The sequence below is a fragment of the Mus caroli genome, unplaced genomic scaffold (assembly GCF_978045245.1).
Source record: "Mus caroli unplaced genomic scaffold, Mus_caroli_1 scaffold_11, whole genome shotgun sequence".
NCBI lineage: Eukaryota > Metazoa > Chordata > Mammalia > Rodentia > Muridae > Mus > Mus caroli.
This window is the reverse complement of record NW_028227266.1, coordinates 42,870,650-42,896,384: the sequence shown is the minus strand read 5'-3', so window position 1 is coordinate 42,896,384 and position 25,735 is coordinate 42,870,650. Positions and strand designations below refer to the sequence as shown.

General features: G+C 45.3%; 1 protein-coding gene across 2 annotated transcripts; it reads left to right on the top strand.

Moving 5' to 3' along the window:
- Positions 1 to 5,346: 5,346 nt before the first annotated feature.
- Cd3e (CD3 epsilon subunit of T-cell receptor complex) lies at positions 5,347 to 16,114 on the top strand. Of its 2 annotated transcripts, none has more exons than XM_029481790.2 (9): positions 5,347 to 5,396; positions 5,513 to 5,614; positions 7,748 to 7,765; positions 9,415 to 9,429; positions 12,440 to 12,457; positions 12,877 to 13,092; positions 14,094 to 14,261; positions 14,758 to 14,804; positions 15,641 to 16,114. In XM_029481790.2, exons 2-9 carry the CDS (start codon positions 5,566 to 5,568, stop codon positions 15,695 to 15,697), a joined length of 588 nt encoding a protein of 195 aa, XP_029337650.1. In that variant the 5' UTR covers positions 5,347 to 5,396; positions 5,513 to 5,565; the 3' UTR covers positions 15,698 to 16,114. The 2 variants fall into 2 exon arrangements, with proteins under 2 accessions (XP_029337650.1, XP_085684385.1); XM_085828259.1 differs by having other exon boundaries at positions 5,352 to 5,396; positions 5,516 to 5,614.
- Positions 16,115 to 25,735: the final 9,621 nt, after the last annotated feature.

Here is a 25,735-nt window from a genome sequence, read left to right as displayed (position 1 = left end):
TTTGAAGGCTCAGTCCCCAGTTAATGATATTGCTTTAGGTGGCTGTGGAATTGTTAGGGGGTGTGGCTAAGCTGTCAGATCCAGGAAGTCACAGGTTGGAGGGGGTACAGCAATAATCCACTGTGAGATAGAATGAATGAACTCTATGTGGGAGATGAATGCGGGGAGACACGCCACTGCTACTAGAGTTTATACCCAAGACTCTCAAGCTGTGGTGGTTTGTATATGCTCAGCCCAGGGACTGGCACTATTAGAGGGTATGACCCTGTTGAGTAGGTGTGTCATTGTGGGCACGGGCTTTAAGACCTCATCCTAGCTGCCTGGAAGCCAGTCTTCCACTAGCAGCCTTCAGATGAAAAGGTAGAACTCCCAGCTCCTTTGGCACCATGCCTGCCTGGATGCTGACATTCCCTTGCCTTGACGATAATGGACTAAACCTCTGAACCTGTACACCAGCCCCAATTGAATGTCCTTATAAGAGTTGCCTTGAGGGCTGGAGAGATGGCTCAGTGGTTAAGAGTATTGACTGCACTTCCAAAGGTCCTAAGTTCAATTCCCAGAAACCACATGATGGCTCACAATCATCTGTAATGGGATCTGATGCCCCCTCTTCTGGTGTGTCTGAAGACACCTACAGTGTACTCATATACATAAAATAAATCTTTAAAAACAACAAACAAACAAAAAAAAGTTGCCTTGGTCATGGTATCTGTTCACAGCAGTAAAACCCTAACTAAGACAGAAGTCATCTATCACTTCTTCACCCTCAGATCAGACTGTGGCTGGCTACATAACAGGCTACTCTCTGAGCAACGGCTGGAAGAGGAGGGTGAAGCTGAGCTTTGTTGTCAAATCTCACCTGAACACGTGAGTGAAAGTCAAAGATGAAAAGCTGCAAATGTGCAGCCCCACTCATGACTGAAGACAGCTGTGAGAGGAGACCCTCCCACTGGCAGGGACCCGGCATTGTACCTGATCATCTACTTTATATGGGAAGGGAAATGGCCTAACATCACAATAGGCAAAGGTTTGTGGGCAGCAATAAATGACAAGTGATAACAAAAGACTGGGGACAGAGAAGCCTGGGAAAGAGGGATGTGTATGACAGAGGGCACAACACAGAACAGAAAAAAATGACTTACCCAGTTAATGACAACTAGTTCTGCTGTGGCCATCTCAACACTGAATCAACCAAGCTTGTAAACAAAGGGTGGCGGCAATGCTGGAGCTATGTGTATATAGCAGTATAGCCTCTTACTCATCAAGTCTATCATAGCTCCTGCCACCACTGGAAAGTCCCTGTACCATCTAAGAATTCCTATAGCGTCCGATCCACAGCCATTGTATCCTACAAAGCATCATAACCAGGTACACTTCAGCACAAAAGGTATGTCAATGGACAGATGAACAAAGGCTTCACTGGTCCTATAATATGCCACATCATGCTGGAGCTGCTAGCCTGGTGGATTAAGAAAAGATCCTCTGCTCCTCACCTCCAAACCCCATCTAAGGCTCAGGGAGCATTGCAGAAGACTGGGCAGGAAGAATATAAGAGCTGGAGGTGGGAAGGGAAGCTGTGTAATGCTGTCTTCTGGAAGGGCATGGCTGGTGCACACACCCACTAAGTGAAGCTATGGTTACCTGCATAAGGGCTGCACAGGATCAAGCCCTGGGATTCCGGAGACCCTACTCCTTTTTTTTTTTTCTTTTCTTTTCTTTCTTTTAATTTTTTGTGTGTAAGCACACCATCACTGTCCTCAGACACACCAGAAGAGGGCATCGGTTTCCATTACAGATGGTTGTGAGCCACCATGTGGTTCCTGGGAATTGAACTCAGGACCTCTGGAAGAGCAGCCAGTGCTCTTAACCACTGAGCCATCTCTCCAGCCCCCCACCCCCACCCTGAGACCTCACTCCTAACTAAGGAGCTATTGACCAGTAAGAGAGGAAGAACCACTTTTCTTTGGGGGTGCCTGCTTGTAGGTTGGCCTTGCCCCAGTGGATGACTCTACACTCACTCACTTCCACACTCCTGCACACCTGATTAGGATTTATTGGACTCAGAGGACTAATAATAATAATTTATATAATAATATTAATAATATTTTTAAAGGAGGACATGAAATCCTAAGCAGGTTGGTAGGCCCTAGGGAAAATTGGGGAAGACAATTTAGGTGGATAAAATCTAAATACATTATATTCATGTTCAAAATTTTCAAAGACAAAATAAAAATTTTAAAATAAAACTTCTGGAGGGCTGGAGAGATGACTGACTGCTCTTCCAGAGGTCTAGAGTTCAATTCCCAGCAATCACATGGTGGCTCACAACCACCTGTAATGGGGTGTCTGAAGACAGCGACAGTGTACTCACATACATAAAATAAATAAATAAATCTTTAAACAAAAACAAAAAAAAAAGAAAGAAAGGAAGGAAGGAAGGAAGGAAGGAAGGAAGGAAGGAAGGAAGGAAGGAAGAAAGAAAGAAAGAAAGAAAGAAAGAAAGAAAGAAAGAAAGAAAGAAAGAAAGGAAGAAAGGAAGGAAGAAAGAAAAGGAAAATTCTGGTTAGAGAGATGCCTCAGAGGTTAAGAGCACTCGATGCTCATGTAGAAGCCCCAAGTTCAGACCCTAGCACCCACCTGGCAGCTAACAGCAGTCTGTAACTCCATCTTCCAGGATCTGATGTCCTGTCCTGGCTTCCTCAGGTACTGCACACACATGATATACATACAATGCATGCTGGCAAAGCACTCATGCATATAAAACATCTTTTTTATAAAAAGGGGTTGATCAATATCCTGAAGGGACTGTTTGAGGATGAGGGAAGCAGGTGATGGGGCACTGTCACCTGAACTGGATCTGTGTGACACTGCCTAGGACCCCCCAGCTGATAGGGTTGCTGCCCCCTGAGAGTGGCAAACAGCCAGACCATAGGTATCACCCTGGGGAGAGCCTATTGCCTCACCCAAGTCCACACCACCTCCCGGGAACAGCTTCCATCCAACTACTGGGTAACGTGCCCCTTGCCATGCCATAACTCAAGAAATCAGACACAGTGCTTTACTGCTCTCCTCCCTCCTGGTGGCTCTCATGCTCTTCCTGACCTCTCTTCCTCAATGTCTTTAAGGTTTTTAGAAGGAAAAGGTTTAATTATGGAAGTGATACACCATTGCTTCTCAGATGTTTGGCTAACATCAAGTGTGCATGTATTAAAACCAATGAAGAGCATAGGAGAGGTGTATAATAAAAACGCCACGCCCCACTCATCCCACCCCTATGCCTTTTCTCGGGAGCAGAACCACCTCAACGGACCCCTTCCTCTGGGCTTATCTTCACATCCCACAAAGTGCACAGACATCCTTTGAGTTCTCTGGGAAACAAACCTTGAGGTGGAGATTTGTGTGCAGGTGGCTCATGAGAATGCAGGACACCTGCAGGACACCTGCAAAGGAGGGAGGGAAGCCACATGGCAGACAGAGAAAGTCAACTTCAGGGAGCGGCAGCTCAGAGGTCTCTGCTTGGGCCTCTGTGCTCATGAGCTCAGCAGGCAGCAGGTAACTGCACTCAGAGGGTGACTTGGGGGGGGGGAGATTGGGGAGGGGAGAGATGTACCGATGTACCGGAGATGTCTGAGGGCAGGGAAAGGGAGAAATCGAGGTGGGTATGATCAAAATACATTGCATACATGTATGGAATTGTCGGAGAATAAATAAATCTTTTTTGAAAAAAGGGGAGAGAGAGCCAGAGAGTGAGACAGCAAGGCAGAAAGCAAACCCCAACTCAAAAACAAGGCGGAAAGGGGACTCCGACTCCAAACTAAGGTAGAAAGGGATGGAGAAAGAGCGCTTAGTATCCATCTCTGGCCTCCACAAGCATCTCACACGTCTGCACATTCAAACTCCATACATATATACATGAAAAGATTTTTAAATTTCCATTAATTAATTTATTTACTCATTTTACATCCCAATCTCAGCCCCCCTCCTCCAAGCCCCCCCTCCAAGTCCCCGCCCCTCAGATAGCCGCTCCCCCCACCCCTCCTTCCCCTTCCCATCTGAGAAGAGGGAGGTCCCTCTGGGCACTGAGTCTGATACTATCCCTTATCTGGAGATGTGGGTGGGCAAAAAGAATGTAAGAGTAGGAACTAGGGAGAAGGGCTGTGAAACACTGCCTTCTACGCCCCGCACAGCCCACGCAGGCATGACCTTATAGTAGCTGTGGCAGCCAGCCTTGGATCCACACGCAACTGGGCTTATCAACAGTCAATCATGCATTGGGGCGGGACTTCTGGGGCCCTGAGCCTTTCTACTGAACTATAGGTTATAGATGGATTCAGAAAGAAAGGCAGCCGTTTTCTTCAGTCCTGTACCCACTGAGGAGCTCTTCAGGCTCCAGTAGTTAGTTCCAAATCCACTGTCACACAGCTAACCCTCGTTAAACCCAGTAGATATATCAAGAAGCGGAGCCAGAGAGATTCCTCAACAGATAAAGTTGTTTGTGGTTAAAAACCTAAAGACCTGAATTGAAACCTGGGACTCACACGTTAGAGAGAATCCCTCAAGTTACCCTCTGACTTCCACACATGCTGTGGCAAGTCTATGCCCACACATATACACATATAATAAATAGGTAAATAAACAACGTAAAACTTTTTAATAGAAGAAGAACGTAGGAAGACTTGTCGAGAAAGGGAGATTAATCATCAGAAAGTGTGTTACACTTGTATGAAATTATCAAAGAGCAAAGTCAATAAACGTTTTTTACAAAGAAAACGATGGTTGCTTATAACTCAGGAAGTACTTCTGCTAGATTTTAAATAATAATGCTAAAAGCTACCCTAGTGGGTGCTTGAGTAAAGCCCCTAGCATAGCGGCAGGACAAAGACAGGAAGGAGCTGTGTGGCTCTCTCATTGTCCAGCAACTGCCCAGCATGTGCAATCAAAGGCCAGGACGGCTACATGCTAAGATTCTGTCTCAAAGAAAGAAAGAAAAGAAAAGCAAGCCCCTCGAAGATTATTAATGAGACGGCTCCACTCCATCCTGCTGCTCAGACCCAAGGGCACCCTAACAGAAGGCAGATACTGAGTGCTTCAACGTCTTCCTGCCTCCACTGGAGGGGTTATGCATAAGGAAGGCGCCCTCAGTGTGGAGGTGCTTTGCACAGGGCACAGGTAGGTGTTTTTCACAGCACTCTCGGGGGCTTTCTAGAGCCCCCCTTGTTCATCCTTATGGGAAGGCTGTGAGGCCCGGATTTCCTCAGTTAACCAAGGCGGAGGCCTCTGCCTCAAACATTTCCAAGTGACGTGGAGCAGGCGGGCCCTGAGTCCCCTCTACACTTCCTGTGTGGGGTTCAGACACCTGCCTCCCCTGCCTGCTTCTGGTGCCTTCTTCAGAAATGGTAAGTCTCTCCTTCTGAAGTGCCCCCCACTCTCCTTCATCCTACTATGGCAACCAATGATCCAGGGTCTTTGCATGCAGCCAGTGTGTTGAAAACCTCATCTGTTTCTTTTTCAGAAGTAATGAGCTGGCTGCGTCCGCCATCTTAGTAGAGAGAGCATTCTGAGAGGATGCGGTGGAACGCTTTCTGGGGCATCTTGGGCTTCAGCCTCCTAGCAGGTGAGTAGGGGAATGAAAGGGCGGTGCTTTCCCAGGCCATTGCAAGGTTCACCGTCTTGCCCAGTGCAGCTGGTGCCTCAGTGACTAGAAGATTCAAGGAACTGTTGGTGATACCGTTAGGAAGGGGGGACAAGGGCTGGGGACAGGAAAGAAATGTGACCCAGGTGCAGGGAGACAGTTCAGGAGACAAGCAAAGGAAATCAGTTGGGTTGATCTCATCAACTGAGAGAAGAGGTCTGTCTGTCGTGGAAAATGAGCCCATCTGTCTGTAAACGTAGCAATGCTAAGAACTAACACAAGGAATAAGCAGAGATAGTGCCTCTCTTGGTTTGGGGGAGACGGGAGGGTTAGACTCAGGCTCATCCCAGCTTAGTATCTTTGAGACACTTTGTAATTTCCAGTCTTTTGGAAGTGACCAAGAGATTCCAACTAGTTCATCCTTTTGGGGAAGTAAAGTGGGATAGAATTGGTAAATAATTGAGATCACATAAACAACATGCATGCGCGCGCACACACACACACACACACACACACACACACACACACACACACACGGCCTTTTGCTAAGTGCATGTGCTGCATGAAGAAACAAGGGTTAATCAGTTTGATTCTTGCTTCTTCCATGGAAGAAAAGTGGTACAGCTCCTGTCTTACGGATGAAGTTGTCATGCACGACTGAATAATTGTTCATTGTTAAACAGCAATTCTAGCAGTTGATCTGGGAAGCCAGAGATGTCCGTCGACAGGGTCTGTGCTCAGGAGGGCTGCATGCACTTTGTGAGGCAAATGGCTCATGAGAGTTTTATGTCAAAGACCTAGAAAATTGCCACAGCCTGGCTCCTCTCTCAGAACCACAGCCGTGTGCCTCCACTTCCTGCTTCACCTTGGGTTTCTCAAACTTGACTGTGCACACACCTTCACTGAGGGTCCTGAGAGAGTTGGCTGGCTGCTTGTGAGACAGAGGTTCATAAGACAGTCTAAGTTGACTGGTCTTAAACGCTGTGCCCTTCTGCCTTAGCCCCGTGAATGCTGGGATTCTAAGCTTGGGCCAGCACCTCCTTCAACATCCTGTATTTCTAACAAGCTTTGGGTTTATTTATATGGGACTGGTCCAAGGAACACACTTTGAGTCTCAAGGGGCAGACTATGACTCCTGCAAGAAGCAGTCATTAATTGTACTACCCCTTAAATTAAATAAATAAGTAAACAAATAATGAAAACATAACTTAAAAGAGAAAAGAGGAGAGGCTATGGGATAGTTGAGTGGCTGAAGTGCCTCCCATCAAGGTCGACAACAACCTGCATTCCCTCCCCAGGCCCTACACGTGAAAGGAGAGAAGCAGTTCCTACAGGTTGCCCTCTGACCTCCCAATCCCGTAGCACACATGCACACACACGCACACACTAAGTAAATGTAAACAAACATAATAAAGGGAAAGATAAAGACGGGGGAGGGAGGTAAGGAGAATGTTGAAGACTCAAGCACCGTAGATATGTGCTTTGTCTGCTCTGGGGATGCAGAACATCTCACCCTGCACTGAGACTGTTCATAAGCAAAACGCTCGCTGGGGCAGTGCAGGGGAACTGGCCACTGTGACAGAGCCAAGTCAGTGTTGATGAGGGGACCCAGGATAGTCCGATGCACAGGCTCTAGTTGCTGAGTCGTCAGGCTTTCAAATATCCCCACCTCTGTCTCAAGCAGAAAACAAGTGGAAATTTTGAGCTCAGCAAAGACAGAATGAGAAAGAATCCTAACACCTGCACCCACCAAGGGCTTGTTTTCTGTCTGAAGTCAGAGAGCAGTTTTGAAAATGGAGGGGCAGCTGCAAAGCTCTGTGGCTCTGTCTTGAGATGAGCCTCGGCTTTCTTGACCTCTGTTTGTTAAACACCGTGCATTCACATCGAATGCTAGAAGTTTCCTCGTCCCACTTCCTCCTGAATTGCCTGGGATCCTCTGCTTGATGCCCTGTAGGAAATGTCCTTTCCTGTGGTATAGAAATGACTGTTATGTGACAATGGGTGAAAAGGACTTGAGATACCAGTTCTGATCAGACAGGAGCACAGTTCTTTTTGTTTGGAATTTCAGGCATTCACAGCACGTACTAACTCATGTCTCTTCTGTTTGTTTTCCAGTTGGCACTTGCCAGGACGGTAAGATATGATTTCTTTCTTTGCTATGAAAGTTATGCCAGGACTCTGGACTTAGCCGACACACTAAATAACAGTGATCCAGTCTATAACTGATGGACAGCAGTGATCCCATGCAATTACAGTGGAGCTGGAAAGCTCCCATCACCTGGTATTTCACTGTATCTGTTTTGTGTGCGCATACACAGACACCATTTGTGTTGTGAGCGTCTGAGCATCTAATTACATGCTGCAGAGCTTTGTGGGCTGGACATAAATAACACTTTACACTGTATAGTCTAGGTGAATAGTGGATACAACAGTGGACACTCTATAGTCTAGGTGAACAGTGGGCACAACACGCTACACCATATGATTGAGTGAACAGTGGCCTCTGCCATGTAGGTTTGTGTACATGTGTGCCGTGGTGTTTATTCAATGACCAAATCACTTAAGAACACCTTTCTCAGAACTGACCGTATTTGGAGAACAGTCTGGTCAAGGCTTCCCTTAGACATTCCACGGGCAGCAGTGAAAGATTTTTTTCCCTCCTTTCTATTATAGATGTACCCCAGGTTAGAGAACCAAGAGAACCAGAAAATAATGTGTATGAACAATTTAAAGTTGTTTAAAAGTTTAAAGTAGAGCTGGGAAGGTGACTCAGTTGGTAAAATGTTTGCCTGGCAAGAATCAGGCACAATCCAAGCACTGGGAAGGCAGAGACAGGAGGATCCCTGGGGCTTCCAAGCAGCCAGTATAGCCTAGTCTTCAAGGTCCAGGTTCAGTGAGACACCTTGTCTCAAAAGCAGTAAGATGGAGAGCTATTGCAGAAGACACCTAATGTCTACCTCTACACGCGCACTCTCTCTCTCTCTCTCTCTCTCTCTCTCTCTCTCTCTCTCTCTCACACACACACACACACACACACACACACACACACACACACACACGCATGCACTCACAGGAATGCTAACATACACATATAAACAAAAAGTTAAAAGCATCAGACACGGTGGCTCATGCCTTTAATCCCAGCACTTAGGAGGCAAAGGCAGGCAGATCTCTGTGAGTTCAAGGCCAGTCTGGTCTACAAAGTGAGTCCAGGACAACCAGGGCTTGTTACACAGAAAAATCGAGTCTCAAAAAAAAAAAAAGTAATTATCAGTGGTTTTCATTCTTCTGCTTTTCCTGTTTGATATGAGGTTGGTAGAGGATGTGAGATTGGCCAGAATGCATGCATAGGGTGACCCTGGTTAAGCTTTGGAATGGCATCTGGGTGCACACTCATAATCACGTGCTCGAGTGGTCTGAATGTGGGTGTCTACCTGTGTACTAGCCCAAACTTTACTTTCTCAGGTAGGGAAATAGAGTCAAGGCCATCCCAAACCTGGAAGCCTCTCTGTCCAGTCATCACCTCCAAACAGAGAAGCAACATTGTGTTCAAAAGCAGCAACTGTGACAGGCTCCTTCCCCTTCACTGTATACCTGGTGCATAGCCAACAGATATAGAATAAAGATGTAAGGCTCCGAACAGTTTGTCATATGCAGTCAGAGGAACTTCAAGATCCACTGTGCTCTTAAGATTGAGGGGAGGGTCCTAACTCATGGAAGTAGGGTGGGTCTTAGTCACTGATAAGAATATTACTAACGGCTTCGTACTGCTTCCCTTTCAGATACCGAGGACATTGGTAAGAAGATTTGCTCTATACGGCCCCTCTCGGATGTAGAATAAACTAATGAGAAGGACCACCACAATGGGAACCACAGCTAAGAGAGGGAGACTGGGATGGTCTGTCTGAGATGTTTCTGATTGTGTTGCTAGTGTCCATGTCTGCTTGTGTGCTTCCCTGAGCATACTGTTAGGGAAAGGCACATAGACTTGTTTTTGTATGAACCATAAGTTCCTTGAAAGCCAAGACAGCATTTCATTTGCCTGACCTTGGTTCCTGGCCCACGGTGCGATGCTCTATGAAGTATTTGAGTGAGTAAATGAACAGAATATTAACATTTTGCTCCTTCTTTGTCCTCAAGAAGCCAACTGTCTTGTAAGAGACACTGGTATTTGATGCTGCAGTGTACTGCACACAATGAGTAGGTGCGGAAGGAAAAATGAAATATGAAAAGAATGGCAAACTCTGCAAAGCGTAACTGAGGCAGGCAGCAAGGGGCAGGTGGTTCTTGAACTCGGTTTTAAAGGTTTCAATTATACTTTAGGGCAGAAGGATGCTTGAGGCAGAGGAGATAAATCCTCCTCCCCTGAGGCTCGACTGCCAAGTTTGAATCCTGACTCAGTTTCCTATTTGTTGAGTGATAATAGATAGCTTACTTATATCTGTGCTGTTCGATCATTGTGTGGAAATGCAAACACCCTACAGCCTTGTTGTGAAGGCTTAATGATTCATCCAAGACTCTCACACAGTACCATAGAAGTCAGTAGATGGCATTTGGCAGTTCTATAGAAGTTTGCTGATTATAGGGAATAGACATGGGGGTGGGGGTATGTGGAGAGATGGCTCAACGGTTAAGACCCCTTGCTACTTTTTCAGAGAACCAAAGGTCAGTTCTCAGTACCCATTTCCATCCTCTTCTGGACTCTAGGAGCACCCACACATCTCTGTGCATACAAACAAGCAAACATACACATAAAATTTCTTTTAAATCTCTTTTTAAAAAGGGATTAAATGGGTGTGGTGGTACATGAACTTTAATCTCAGCACTCTGGAGGCAGAGGCAGCTAGAACTCTGAGCCGGAGGCCAGCCTAGTCTACATAGTAAGTTCCAGGTCAACCAAAGCTACATAGTGAAGCCTCTCTCTCAGGGAGAGAGGGGGTGTGAAGAGATGTATATCTTAGAAGCTGAGCACAGTCAGACCTCGTTAGTATTTGAATAGAAGAATGAGTGTTAAAATTTTGTTGAGCATATATGTTCTAACTATTGCCCTAAATAAGGGAGGAGAGGCTTAGAAATGACAGTCCAATCAATGAGGGGTAAAGAGTTTATAAGAAGCTCAATTTCTTAACCATTGTGAAATGCCATGGATGTTTGTAAAGGGGGATGTGTACAAACTTCACGAACACATCTGTTTCTATGCATGGGTATCCTGTTTTTGTATGAGCATGTGTAAACACTCTGGCATTGAACTTGGACCAATAGGGCCGTAAGCTCTTTTTTTTTTTTTTTTAAACATGCTTTCAAACTAACCTCCTAAACATAATATCACTTTATCTTATTTATGATTTTTGATTCACATAAGCTTTCTAGGAAACATCAATGGTAAAAATTAAGTCAAAGTAACCCTCTATTTTCATTGTACCCAGCTCCCAGCTGGCAGCTGGTAGAGCAGGATCTGTATGTACAAAGGCCCAGCCGAGTGGCTGCTGAATGGCTGAGTGTGAGCCCAGCACTGGTCTCCATGGTAGCAGGATCCCAGGGAGAAAGAGAGGCAAGAAAGCAGCACTTTTCATGAGCATCTGCTACATGAATCCATGTTCGACTTCAGGGTCCATTCGATTCTCTCAGATATCTCTGAGGCAGTCATTTGACCTCCATTCCCCTGATGAGGAAGAAGCTGGGAGCCATGGTATGCACCTGTAATCCCAGCACTCAAGAGACCAAGGCAGGAAGGTGGCATGTGAGGCCAAACCAGGTGACATAGCAAGACTCCTTCTTAATAAAGACTTTTTAAAAGAAACGAACAAACCGAGGCTCAGAGAGGTTCGGTGACTTGTTCTTCACACGGCCTAGTCTCTGTCTCTTTGTGTCTGAGCCACCCACCTCCATTTTCTCCCTTCCAGCTCAGATCCTGTCATAACAGGGCTCTGGTATATCCCAGTAGTGTCCAAGATCCAGCCATAACTCCTGGAAGGACCACCAGCCCACCTCAAAAACAACGCCTGCTATTGCCCACAGCCCTGGTTCCTCCTACCAACCAAAAAAGAGAATCCATTATACTCAGAGACAATGCAATGTCAGGTCATTCTTTACAGAAAGAGCCATCCTCTTAAACTGTGCACTTAAAAAGTGTCTTGGGTCATTCAGAGTCAATGTAGACATATATTGGACATATATCGAATAAGACATTTGATCTTGGTTACAAGCAGCTTCAAGCACTTTAAAGGAAAAAAACCAGAGGCTGGGGATGTGGCTCAGACAGCAGAACACTTGCCTGGCCTGCACAAAGCCCTGGGTTCGGTCCTCAGCACCACATGAACTGGGCATAATGGTGTGTACCTAGAACCCCAGAACTCAGGAGTTAGAGGCAGCGGGGTCAGAAGTTGAAGACTGCTCTCAGCTTCATAGCAAATTTGAGACTAGCCTTGACTCCATGAGACCTTGTCTCAAAACAAAAAGAAAAAAAATTATGAAAAATCTATAGACCTGAGAGTCAGTGATTCAAATTCACAGAAGACCCTGTGACAGCTGTGGAAAATGGTTCTGGCTGAAGCAGGGGAAACGTCCTCGAGTTTTCTGTCTGATGACTCTAGTTTCCGTAGTTCTGCCTTATGGGCACATGCTCCTGTATGTTGAATTTGAAGTATGTGGATTATACAAAAGCATATCTCCGGAGGCTGAATCCAGACGTCACCTCGGGGGCTTATGGTTCTTGATGGGTTGTTATCTATTCTGTCTAGAAGACGTTTACCTCAAATTGAAGTGTAAACCATTGTTCTTTTCTTACTGTTTCTTTTTCATTTGCAGATGATGGGGCATCGGCACGTGAGTTTACAATGTTTTATTTACACCCTGTCAGAAGATAGAAACCAATGGGTCTTGGGGAGAAAACAGATTGAGAGAGATCAGCCCCAAGAGCTGAGAAGTTCCTGTTATACTCTCATCATCTATTTTAGAAAGATTTCAAATAAGGAAGGACTCTTGTGGGGTTTTTCTTTACTTTCACCCTCCCTTCCCAAGTCCCTGTCTACTGCTTATATGCTAAAGCCAACTTCCAGAATGTTCTCTGTCCCTCCTCTTTTCACACATTCCCTCTCCCACCTTCTCCAGTCAGTCGGGACCACTCTCTACCAAGCAAATCTCGACACCCTGTATCTAGTTGCCTCTCACAGCACTAATTTGACATTTGTGAAATTTCCCTAGAGTTTCCCCTTCAATCCCCTTCCCTTTTCTTCTTTTCCCAGAATATAAAGTCTCCATCTCAGGAACCAGTGTAGAGTTGACATGCCCTCTAAACAGTGACGAGAACTTAAAATGGGAAAAAAATGACCAAGTACTGCCTCAGCAGCATGATAAGCACCTGCTGCTCCAGGATTTCTCGGAAGTCGAGGACAGTGGCTACTACGTCTGCTACACATCAGCCTCAAGGAAAAACACGTACTTGTACCTGAAAGCCAGAGGTAACTCGGGCTCCTCCCAAATCAGCCTTCTCAAGAACCCTATCATCTCTCAGCTCCTCCTGCACTCCACCCCAGGTTCTCCGGGGCCACACATTCAGTATTTTCTGAAAAATAGACGGCATGGTGTGGCCTGGAGTTGTCTAGGTAATTCCATTGGTACCAGTGTAAAACAGTAACTTCCCACAGATGAAGACTTGGGACACCTGCCTTGTAACGTACCCAGAATCAAGGCTTACTACTATCATGAGTTGATGGGGTCGCTTATTCAGAGACCCATTTTATTACAAGGACATCCAGAGAGACTCAGGGCCACTACCTACAAGTCCCAAACGCTGGCATCACAATAGACAATAGGAGCTCCATCTGTCGGGTACTGTATTTGTCTTTGGGTTGAGGTTTTGCTTTGGTGTTTGGTGTTTGTTTGTTGGATTAGGTTTTTTCTTTTGTAATAGTCCTGGTTATCCTGAAACTCACTCTATAGACCAGGCTGGCCTCAAACTCTCAGAGATCTGCCTCCAGAGTGCTGGGATTAAAGGCATGTACCACCACCTCCAGCCTAAGTACTGTATTTGTAATCCCTACACATGCCTCAGCTACTCAAGGGCCTGGGGAACACTAGGCAAGCCTTATACCTCTGAGCTCCACCCCGAAGGACCATACGATGGGATCCTTTCCTGCCATCCCCACATCAGTCATATAGGTTTAGCCCATTTTTATTCCCACTTTGTTGATATGAAAGCAGAGGCTTTGTGGCCTAAAAAATCCCCACAACTAATGAGTAATAGAGCTGAGACACCAGAGGCAATAATCATAATCACCCATATTGCTTCTTACTATCCTCCTCATTGGACACCACTGCAGGGAAGACTCTGGTGCTGGCTAGCATGCAGGTGTCTAAGGAAGACTTGTCTTCATTTGTTTCTTCCTCTTCTCCCACATCCTGGTATTTATTATCCTTTTTTGGGTCATTTCTCTCCCTCCCCCACCCCTGTGTCCTGCAGTGTGTGAGTACTGTGTGGAGGTGGACCTGACAGCAGTAACCATAATCATCATTGTTGACATCTGTATCACTCTGGGCTTGCTGATGGTCATTTATTACTGGAGCAAGAATAAGAAGGCCAAGGCCAAGCCTGTGACCCGAGGAACCGGTGCTGGTAGCAGGCCCAGAGGTAAAACCATCGAACTGGGTCAGGAGACATCTAGCCTGGACCAGGATGGGCACCAAGTCTACAGCAGATTCCAAATAGCTTCTTAAGCACATTCTAGATCCCTATCAAAGGTCCCCCATTCAAAATCATTCCTCTCCTCCCACCCTGAAAACCTCTGAAGACCAACCCTGACCAACCAAGCCAGCGGGCTTCCTCCAACGCCTGGAGTGCTCAGTAGTAAACAGATTCAGTCCCCAAGCTCAGGATTTTAGCTGGTACCTCCTCCTCTCCCTTCCCCTTGCAGAGATAATGGAAGAGTCACACGTGATGAGAAAGTGTGGGAGGCCTTAGGGATTGGGTGAAGGAAAGAGAAGGAAGAGTGGCTGGGTGGGAAAGGGGATTAGCAGAAAGAAAAGAAAGGATTGCCCTCCCTTGGGTTGGATCTCCTAGCAGCCATCTTTCCTGCAAGACTGGCATTCAGCATGGATACAGCACTTTCCCCCTCTGTCCTCTGCAGGGCAAAACAAGGAGCGGCCACCACCTGTTCCCAACCCAGACTATGAGGTAACCGGATATGGTGGGTGGCACGTTGGAGGGGGCTCCTCCTAGAGAAACCAGCAGGGACTGTCCATCTTATCTGCCAGACACTTCAAGCTGCTCTCTCAGGGCTCTCAGGACAGGCTCCCCATGTGCCTGCCTTCTCTGCCTTCTTCATGTTATAACGGGACTATCTCAAAGGCTGTTTGGCTCCCACAAGCATGTAGAGGAAAGGAGACATGCTTCTTTCTCTTACTTGCTGGGCTGAGATTCAGCCATGGAGGATACCACATTTGCAAATGTTAACCAGATAGATAGGAAAAGGATGGTGTCCCACTAGCATGCCCCAGGACAGTCAGACAGTTGTTAGGACGGCGCTGTGCTGGATTAATAATAGCCCCTAGTTTCCCTCCATCATGGCACACACAAGCACATGCACACAGCCAGGCACCACAGCCCCTCTCCACCAGGCTGCCATTTGGTTTGGCAGTTGAAGAGTTACTGCCTGGCACCAGGGTTTCCCTTGGTGTGGCTGTGCACCAGCAGTCCTTGAAGATTTTTTATCACATTGAATGAACCGTACAAAATTTAGAGCACCAGGAACGAGGTATTTAAAGATCACAGTAACTCCAGTGACCCTTAACAAAAGTCAGTGTTTGCAGCCTCCATGGCTGAGTTAGGGAAGCTGAGGCTGCCAGAAGGAAGAGACTGGCTTAAGTGTGCCAAGTTACAACTGGGCTCCTCCTGACTCCAAGCCCAGAGGTCTCACCTTGCGCTGCAGCCAACCAAAGCTCCAATGCCTATTCTCCCTTCATATCTCCTTCCTCCCACCGTCCTAACCACGCTTCCTGTTCCACCCTCAGCCCATCCGCAAAGGCCAGCGGGACCTGTATTCTGGCCTGAATCAGAGAGCAGTCTGACAGATTGGAGAGACATCGCCTTCTGTGGACCCAGATCCAGCCCTCTGAGCACCCTGCTACTCCTTGTTCTCTGGACAGACTGCAGACTCCACAGCTTGCTCTTCAGCCTCCCCGTGAACACATGTCCTAGAACCTTGCTCTCCTGCCTCCTCTGCTAGTAGCCAGTACTGGGACATTGCTGACTCAACAGCCTTTGAAAGATCATGGCTGCTCAGATTGTCTGCCAGCCACCTTGTGGGGATACTTTTTTCAGCTGCCCTGCTGCCATTCCCTGCCACCTCCCCGCTGCCTCACCAGTGTCCTCTCTGCCTTCAGTCCCTTTCCTCTCCTAACTGGCCTTTCCTACAGCTTTTTGTTTTTTTCTTTTTCCTTCTTTTTAGGTTTTCTTTTCTTTTCTTTTTTTATTCCTTTTTATTTAAGGAATTTTATTCTTTTTTTTTTTTTTTTTTTTTTTTACTTCCCGGCTCATCATCCTCCGACTGTTACACACCCCATACCTCCTCCCCGCCCCCCTGTCTCTACGAGGATGTCCCCCACCCCCATCCCCCACCTGCTTTCTGATTTTTGGGTTGTTTTTTTTTTTAACTCTGTGTTTTACACTCTTCTCTGGGATGGATTCTGTAATCATTGGCACAGGTCCTGCCCCATTTATAGATCCTGGCCCAGCCCCTGCCACAGGTGCCTCTCCAGATTTCCCCTTAGATCCTTGGATGGTCATCTCCATCTCCATGAATACACCAGCCCCCTCTCTGTAATGCAAAAGGCAATAAAGTGTATTGGCTAGGAAAGTTATGTCTCTTTTCTTCTGGAAGGTCCTTCAAAGCAGCCTGTGTCCTAAGGCAGTTCAGACCCTGCCCAGGCACTCAATGCAGTGTTTCCTGTTAGAGGAGGTGGACACTAGCAATCCTTCCACATGTATCGCAACATCAAAGGTGCAGAGAGTGATGGATGGGTCCCTGTGGAGTGCTTGGTCCTTAAGATGATTGAGACACACAGGGCACCTGAACGGCAGGTGGAGATACAAGAAGAGACGGGACGGTGAGGAAGGAATTGGGGCTGAGAAGCTGGTTTCCATCAGCTGCCAGGAAGTGCTGCTGAACAGAGCTAGGGAAGACGAGAAAAGCCGTGCGTGCGTGCGTGCGTGCGTGCGTGCGTGCGTGCGTGCGTGCGTGTATGCATGCATGTGGTTCCCTCCTGCCCTGGAGGCAGCTTCCTGAAGCCCCAAGTAGTAGTGGTTATACAACAGGATGTGGGCTGTGCTGGGAGTGAGGATGAGAGAGGTGTGGTGGTAGCCAGGGACCAGACACTGGAGGCTATCGATGAGAGAATGTGGTCCTTGGTCTCCCACACACTCTGCTTGCAGGAGAGAGGAATCCAGAGCCCAAGCAAGCCATCGGATCTCTTCTCCACCTTTCTGACCTCAGACACATTCCTGCTGACTTAAGGGCTATTTGTTATGTGACTTTAGCTTCTGTGCCTAGCAGCGGTCCACACACTGTCCATACTCTCTGCCTTGGACTTGTAACTACAGTTCCTGCTAGTTGGTCTCCACTAAACTGTCACCTTTTCCTCTCTAGGCATCGATGCTTATGTTAAAATGAGTCTTGATGATTTTGCCTATCACCAAACACTAATAAGCAGGTGGCAGATTTTGTCCTGCATATATTTGATGTGTCCAGTCAAGGACATTCATAGCTCAACATGATAAAAAGCATTAACATTTGGTGTTTACTGAGCATTTACCATGCTTCAGAAGTTGTTATAGCCCTATATGTGCTGTCTCATTTAATCCTTATAGAGACTCCACAAATATATGTTGTCATCTTCTATATAGTGGGCTCAGAGAAGTAGCATCATTTATCCATGTGAAGTGAAATGCAGGGCTACAATTAGCAGCTAGAGATGTCTAATTCTGGGGCACCTTTTTTTTTTTTTTTTGATACAGAGTCTCACTATGTAGCTCTGGCTGTCCTAGAACTATGTATGTATGAACTAAGCATGTAGACTAGAAACTATGTAGACCAGACTTGTCCTCAAACTCACAGAGATCCTCCTGCCTGTGCCTCTGCTTCCTGAGTGCCAGGAGTAAAAGTGTGCACTAGTAATGCTCTGCTTCTAACTCCAGCACTCTGGCACCTACCCACTATGACCGTGACCATGGCAATGTTCTTCCTCCTACCATATGCCTCTGGAAAAATGGAGGAGAGATGGAGCAGAAATCTAGAGTCTGTTTTCTATATGGGTCGGAGGCAGGATAAGATAGGATGAAGGCAGATGCTGAGTCAAGGAAAGTGGGGGTCATGCAAAGCACAGCTCTTACTCCAAATAGAATAGCGGTTAGTTTATTCTGGAGCCAGCAAGATGGCTTAGCAGGTGACAGTGCTTACCACCAAGCCTGAAGACCCGAGTTTGATTCCCAGAACCTACATGGTAGAAGAAAACCAACTCTTATAAATTATCCTCTGACTGCTAACCCCACCAAGCTAGAAGAGCACTACCATAATTTTTGAGCCAAATTTGAAGCAAGCTTTTTACTGGCCAAGATCCATACGCACTATCTATCCCCAGAGCTCCGGCCCTTTATAAGGCAGGGGCTATAAAGGCAAAGCCCATAAGACTACCAACTTCTTTCCACCTTCATCTAGTCAGGGACAAGCATACACCCTGACACACTTTCTGCCTGTGAACCTGCTGGCAATGGGTGACCAAGCACATCCTGTGCAGCTGGGGCAACCCAGCTTGTTTATAGAAGCAAAAACTCACGGCTTGTTATCTTCCATGATCAACAGCCCCCAGCATTCCAGGAAGTTGGCTGTCCTTGAGCAAGTGGGGCTTACAGGTTAGAGGCATTTTGTTTAATAGTTAGATCTCTTAAGCACAGTAATTTATACTTAAACATAATGTTAGCCATCATATTTCCTTCTTGAGTTGTGTATCCTGAGTCAAATCCTTGACTCTAAAGTAGGTAGCGGCTCAAATTAAGATCTAATAACCATCAGCTAAATGGCACCCAGACGGCAATTTACATATCTAGTTAGGATATTAATGATGCAAGGTTATTAGTAACTAGCAGAAACAGAAGGGCAAAGGCCTTGTGATGGCTGACAGCAGAACTACGACCTAGGTGGAGCCCAAAAATGAGAATGGGAGCCAGTCATTTGTCTCATCTTGGGGCCTGTTTTTCTGTAGGTTTGGGTTTGCTTTGTTTTGTTTTGTTTTGGAGGGGTTGTTTGTTTTTTTAGTAGATTCAGACTATCTCTTATGATTTCCTGAGTGGTTTGCAGAGAAGCAACAATTTTTTTAAAGCCAAGCAATAACCTCATTTTACATAGAGCAGGTCGAGTGTCCTATCATGTTCTATCATATTTCAGCTAATAAGTCTACTTGTTAATAGATCTGGGTCTATTTGGCTTTAGCAAGTATCTATCCTCATATGCCAATAGGCTCTATAGGTGCCTTTTGTCCTATATACCGTGGAGTTTCCTTTTAACCTAACCTTCCAGCCTTTTGTAGAGGGTAAAGGGTAATGTACTCTCTTCTCTAACTACTTCCTGTTGAAATTAGGACATCACTGCCAGGGCTCAGGAAGGCTGGAATGCTAGTCAAAGGCCAGGAGGGGATTCAGCAGAAGCATCGGGTTAGCTGGCCCACCTGAAGAGACAGGGAGCAACCACATCTGCGGGACTGTTTTGTCCATGTCAGCTCTCAACAAGTCCAGGGCTCTTAGTCACTTGGAACAGGTTGTGTAGTCCACTGCTGATTCCTGGATGGTGTTTGTCAGCCAAGTGGAAATTCAGCTGGGACAGATATAGACCACGGACAGAAGTTTACCAGTGTTTGTAATTTGTGCTAAAAATCCATGTTGTAGAAAGGGCAGCTGGCAGGTGTCTGCAAAACACCTGGAGTGGACTCATGCCTTTGAATCATAGAGAAAGCTTTCACTTAAAAAGCTTGAACGTTCTTTTCTCTGTCCAGGAGGTCTAGGTATAGAGATTGGACAGAGATAGTTTTAGCCTGATGCGAACGAAGTACCTCTAAATCTACACTTAGAAGACAACCAAAGGAATTTAAAATCTTGAGCTCGTGACTGATAATGGCGGTCAGTGCGTTTGCAGCTTATCAGAAGTCCACTGATCAATGTTAAAACTCTGAACGTTCGGAACCTCAGCATGATGACAACATAGCAAGAAGGGAAGGCACCTGAAACATTTCTCGTTCTTCGTACCCCTTGAGTCACTTCCTCGGACCTGCAGAACTTATTTAAGCTCGAAACCTTTTTACTTCTTCCTAATCGTTTCCCATGACAACGAGAAGTGGGTTACTGAGAGGAGCCCTTGAAAACCAAAGCATCTAAAATAAAGAAACAGTAAAAAGTTACATCGGAAACCTGTTTATCCTCTAACACGAAGCCTTAGCAAGGCAAACCTGGCTGCCTTTCTCAGCAGAAGGGCCTAGGAACTCTAGAAAGTGCAAGGCCTGGTGTTTACAGATGGAACAAACAAGGCAGCTGCAGCCTTGGGGAGAAGCTGGGTGCCTCCTGCTGCCACACTGACAAAGCCAGTCAGTCCTCAACACCATCAGAGATCAGAGAAAGATAAATTATAACAAGAAGTAGGAACCAAATGGCCTCTCTAACAATTAAAATGATAAAGACTTACTTGGACAATCACCCTACTAGGCTCCCGTGGTCTCAATAGCTTCGTTGGGCATCTGAGATTATAGGTCTTTGACTAGCACATCAAATGGCATTATGTTTTCAGCTGCTACACAGGACAGCATAGGCCTTCAGCGATCAAAGTCAGGAGGTCTGAGAGCTATTCCTGTGGATGAGGATTTGGGGGAAATTGGCCTGCCTTGACCTAGGCAGAGTAGAGCAGTCAACCCAACAGCGTCCACACTTTGTGCAGGGCTTTGGCATCAGGCAAGGTGTGGGGCAGTTTTTCCAAGTGTTTAGCATCACCACAACTCAGGTCTGTGCTCCATTCATCTCCTTTGGAGATCTTAGGGTTGCTTCTAAGAAGAGGCATTTCTGTCTGTCACAGAAAGGATTTTCTATGAAATATTTAAATGCCATACTCAACAGATCTCTAAAGAAGACCAGGATCTATTAAGTATACATGATTTTAAACAAACTTTATTTGTTTTCAGTTATTTGCTCTAGGCTTAATCTAGAAAACACACACAAGAAGCTAAATAAAAGTTATTCCTGTAATAAACTTCATTAGTACTTAGCATGGCTACAAGTATAGTTCTGAACATATTAAAGAATTTAATCGTTTATAAGGTGACTATTAACATGCATGTCTTAATAATCTTTAGCAGTTTATGATACCTTAGTAGCTTTTACAAGATTAGGATTATAAGGCTTTATTCCTGTTAGGTTTAGCCTTAAAAATAACAGTTTCTGAATCTAAGGGGTTTTTTGGTATCAAAATAAAACTTTAAATGATAAAAACAGCCCATAGGGGCACTGGTCCTTTCATAGCACACCATTACAGAATATCACAGCTTCTTGTAAGACTCAGCCTATCAAAATATCTAAAGCTTAACAAAGTTAGCAAAAACAAGATTTTCTTAAAGCAGCCTCTGTCAGCCTGGATAGACCTGCGGTAAGAAGAGACAGTCTGTGGGCTCTATGCCAGACTGCTTAGTCACTGTCTTGCTTTATCATAGGTAGGAATATCCAAGTTTCTAATGTTTAGTGTTTAGTGCTAATAGCTGTGGGCCTAACTCTTTAGCCTTTTGTTTATTTTGTTAAGATTACATATTAATAAAAGACATGATAACGTAACGCGTTTTATAAACAGTGCCAAGCCTCAGCTGCTCTCCATGACCTCGCCATGCCTTTTAAACCATTACCACCTGGATGACTTGTGTGTTGCAAAGTTTGGCTGCCAGCAGGAGGTACGTTATTGTATACAGAATACATGGAGGCACAGCTCTAATACCTTATCAAACAAGCATTGTTTTTTAATCCTATCTCTTAGAAACCTTGTTTTTAATAACTTTGTTTTCAGGATAAAACTTATCATATAAAAACCCATCCTAACCCAAAAATATCTTGAAGACCAGTTGTTCCCTCCTTGATTGGGTTATGCCATGTGGTCACCTTGGTCAAGATGATGGTGAAGTCACATGTCACTCACCCTTGCCAATCTTAACAAAATTATGGCTGCCAGCCATGTGGCAGCCTCCATCCCAATGGGGGACAGCAGTTAAGATGGCAGCAAGCCACATGTTGCTTATATTCCAAGATAACATCCTGCAACATGGTTCCTTTATGATTAGCTATGTATACATTTTTAACTGCCAACTTCTTGTATTATGAATTTTAATTAACTTTTTTGTTACAAAATTTACAGACTTTTAACCATACCCAATAAACTTACAAATCTTGAGGGCTGTCCTGCTTTGTTCTCTTTCCCCTGTCACAAAATCATGTGGCTTACCTGACATAGGACAGAGAGGAGATTTATAACCATGCTTGGGTCTGAAGAAGGGAAAACCACAACCCAACTCTAGAGCCAGCTTTTCAATAAAATAAGACAATATGAAACAAGTTCAATATTACTCACACCCAAAGATATTTGAATCCCTACTGTGGTGATTTGAATATGCTCAGGCCCATGGGAAGTGTCACTGTTAGGAGGTGTGGCTTTGTTAGAGTGGGTGTGGCCTTGATGGAGAAAGTGCCTGACTGTTGGGGGGTGGGCTTTAATGTCCTATGCTCAAGCTCCACCTGGGACAGAAGACAGACCCTCTTCCTGGTTGCCTGCAGAAGACAGTCTCCTGTTATTTACTGCCTTTGGACCAAGATGTACAACTCTAGGCTCTTCCAGCACCATGTCTGCCTGGATGCTGCTATGCTTCACACGATGGTGATAATGGACTTGAAGCTCTGAAACTGTAAACCAGAGCCCCAGTGAAATGTTTTCTTTTATAAGAGTTACCTTGGTCATAGTGTCTCTTCACAGTAATAAAACCCTAACTAAGACACCCTCTAAACTGAATCCAGTGACCAGAAGGTTCCGAGATTTAAAGAAAAAAAAATCTGAGCACTGTCCATGGAAGCAGCCATGGTAAACAGCAGCAGAGGTTGGCATCTGGAGGTGACAGGGACAACAAAAACAAAACCAATAAACACAGAACACAGAAGGTACAAGAGACAGAGACAGTAAAAATAAAACCAAAAACACAGAAACAGAAAGCTCACACACTCAATGGAGACAAGTCAGAAACAAAACATGTGCTGGCTGCCATCATTCATACATTCAATTAAACCTGGTCCATTTCCATCTTGATTCCCATGCTTGCAACAAAACTTCTGCAAAGACAAGACACAAAACCAGACCAAGAAACTCAGGTTGGCAGGTGCAACATCTCAGTTTTTTGCCTTGGATGGGAGAATATTTGGGTCCTACAGAATGCCTCCTAATCCCAGATGGGATCCCAACAGAACCAGATGTCGCAGAAAATTTGTTTTCAGGGGAGGCCTCCATAGATGCTTGCTGGCTTTCTCCACATGGTAGTTCACTCTAATAGTCCAGGAAACTGAAAGTACACTTCGGAGCCTTGGAACTTATCAAAGTGGGCACCTCCTGAGGTGGCCCATCATCCCCAGAGTCCCAGAGTAAGAGGCAGGCTTTAGAATTTGGATGAGTGGTCTGATCTTGCTGGGGCCTCCTGAAAACATTAATCCTATCAAGTGAGAATAAGACCACTACCACAAAATCTGAGCCAAATATGAAGCAAGCTTTATTAAATACTTAATAAAGCCAGGTTGATGGATAGTGGTCAGGTCCATACCCAGTATTCTCAGACTATGGCCCCAAGTTACATTAGTCAGGGGCTTATAAAAGCAAAATCCACACAAGGCTACATCCTTCCTACCTTTGTCCAATCAGGAGCAAGCATACATCCTGACATAATTGCTACCTATAGTTTTGCCATCTACATGTGATTAAGCATCTCCTGTGCAGTTGGGGTAACCATCTTGTTTACCAAAGCAAAATTTCATGGCTTATTATCTTACATGAACAACAAGCCCCAACATTTCAGGAAGTTATCTGTCCTTGAACAATTGGGACTTACAGGTTAGCACAGTAATTTAAATTTAAAACATAACATTAGCCTTCACATGACCCCCACATGTGCACTATGAAGTGTGTGATCGTGTGCCCATGTACACACACTTTTAAAATATGAAAAAAAGGGGGAACAGGATCTGGAAAGATAAGGTCAGGAGATACAAGTACTCGCTGCTCTGTCAGAGTATTTGAATCCTATTCCAGCATCCATGTGAGGCACCCATAACTGCCTGTAACTCGCTCCATAGAATCTGAAACCCTCTTCTGCCTCCTTGGGTACCTATACACATGCAACTCACACACACAAAGATACAAGTAAAAAATAAACCTTTTGACAGATGGTGGTGGTGCACACATTCAGGAGGCAGAAGCAGGTGGACCGCTGAGTTCAAGACCATCCTAGTCTACACAGTGAATTCCAGGATAGCCAGGGATATAGAAGGAAACTCTGTCTCAAAAAACAGATACTTGATGGCTCACAGCCATCCTTAATGAGATCTGATGTCCTCTTCTGGGGTGTCTGAAGACAGCTACAGTGAGCGAGTGGGAAGAAAAAGTGTCTGAAGGCAGCTGCAGTGTACATAATGTATTATAAATATAATAAATAAGTAAATATATAATAAGTAATATAATAAATACATCTTTTTAAAAAAACAAAAATAATAAAATGAAATAATAAGTCTTTTTTTAATGGAAAAAATAGAGAATTAACTCTCCCGAGTTAAATATGAATGCCACACCCTTGAACGTTGATCTGGGTTGCCCTGTTCCCCTAAGGAAACTGTGTGCAGGGAGGTGTGCTCACGTGTGCCATTAAGTCCAGAGCAGGACATCAAGTGTCCCCCTCTCTCATCTACCAGCTAATTGCCTTAAGACACTCTGGGGATCCACCTGTCTCTGCTGTAGCCATTCTCAGCTTTTCAAATGGGTGCTGGGGATATCAACTCAGGCTCTCATGCTTGCACACAAAGTACTGTTAACCACCAAGCCGCTGGCCGTCATTATTATCCCTTTGTAGTCATAAAACAAACCCCTAAATGCATGCATTCACCAAATGCATTGGTGGGAACAGCAGGTCGGCAAATTACAACAAAGAATCTCCAGATCTCAGATCCACTCTGATGACTTGCTTAGCGATGGGATTGGCGGAAGCATCTGGACCATGGATGGCCCAAGATAACGGTGGCTCTAGTTCTGCAACATTCCAGCTCTCCCCAACCACAGAGCTCTAATCAGTCTTCAGATTCTTCCACACAGATGCAGCTTCTTCAAGGAATGTGTTCATTCACAAAGATAGCAGGCTGTAGATTCGAAGGTTTTAGGAGAGCATGCGAGTCTATAGATCTGAAGAGGAGCCTCTCTCATCTTCAGCTGAAGACTAAGCATCAGCTTGAAAGGATAGGGAGAAAGCTTTGCAGCCATCGGGGCTGGAAATAGCTGCTCCAACTCCATAATACAAGGCACTGGAAAGAGCTGAAGGTTACAATGCAGAAGAGGCAACCACTCACTTAGAAACCTCTTTGGCAAAGGCACTAATCCCATTTGGAAGGGTTCTGTCCTCAGGATCTAGCCTCTCACAGTGGATCTGCCTGCTAATACCATCAACATATGTATTAGGAGAAGGCAAAGATAAAATAAAGCTGGGTGTGGCAGTACATTCCAGTAATCTCAGTACTTGGGAGGGAGGGGAAGGAAGATAGCCAAGAGTTCAAGACCAGCTTAGACCTTGTAGCAAGTTCCAAACCATCCAGGGCTATATAATGAAAGCTTGTCTCAAAAATAAATAGATAGATAATGAGAGAGGCAAAAATGATGCAAGTCCATGACAGTACGACAACTTGAAGGTCAATACATTTCACAGCCTAGATTAAACTAATACATTCCTTGAATAACATGATAAAGAAAATATTTCAGGGCTTCTAACATTTTCTTTTCTACTCAAGACACATGC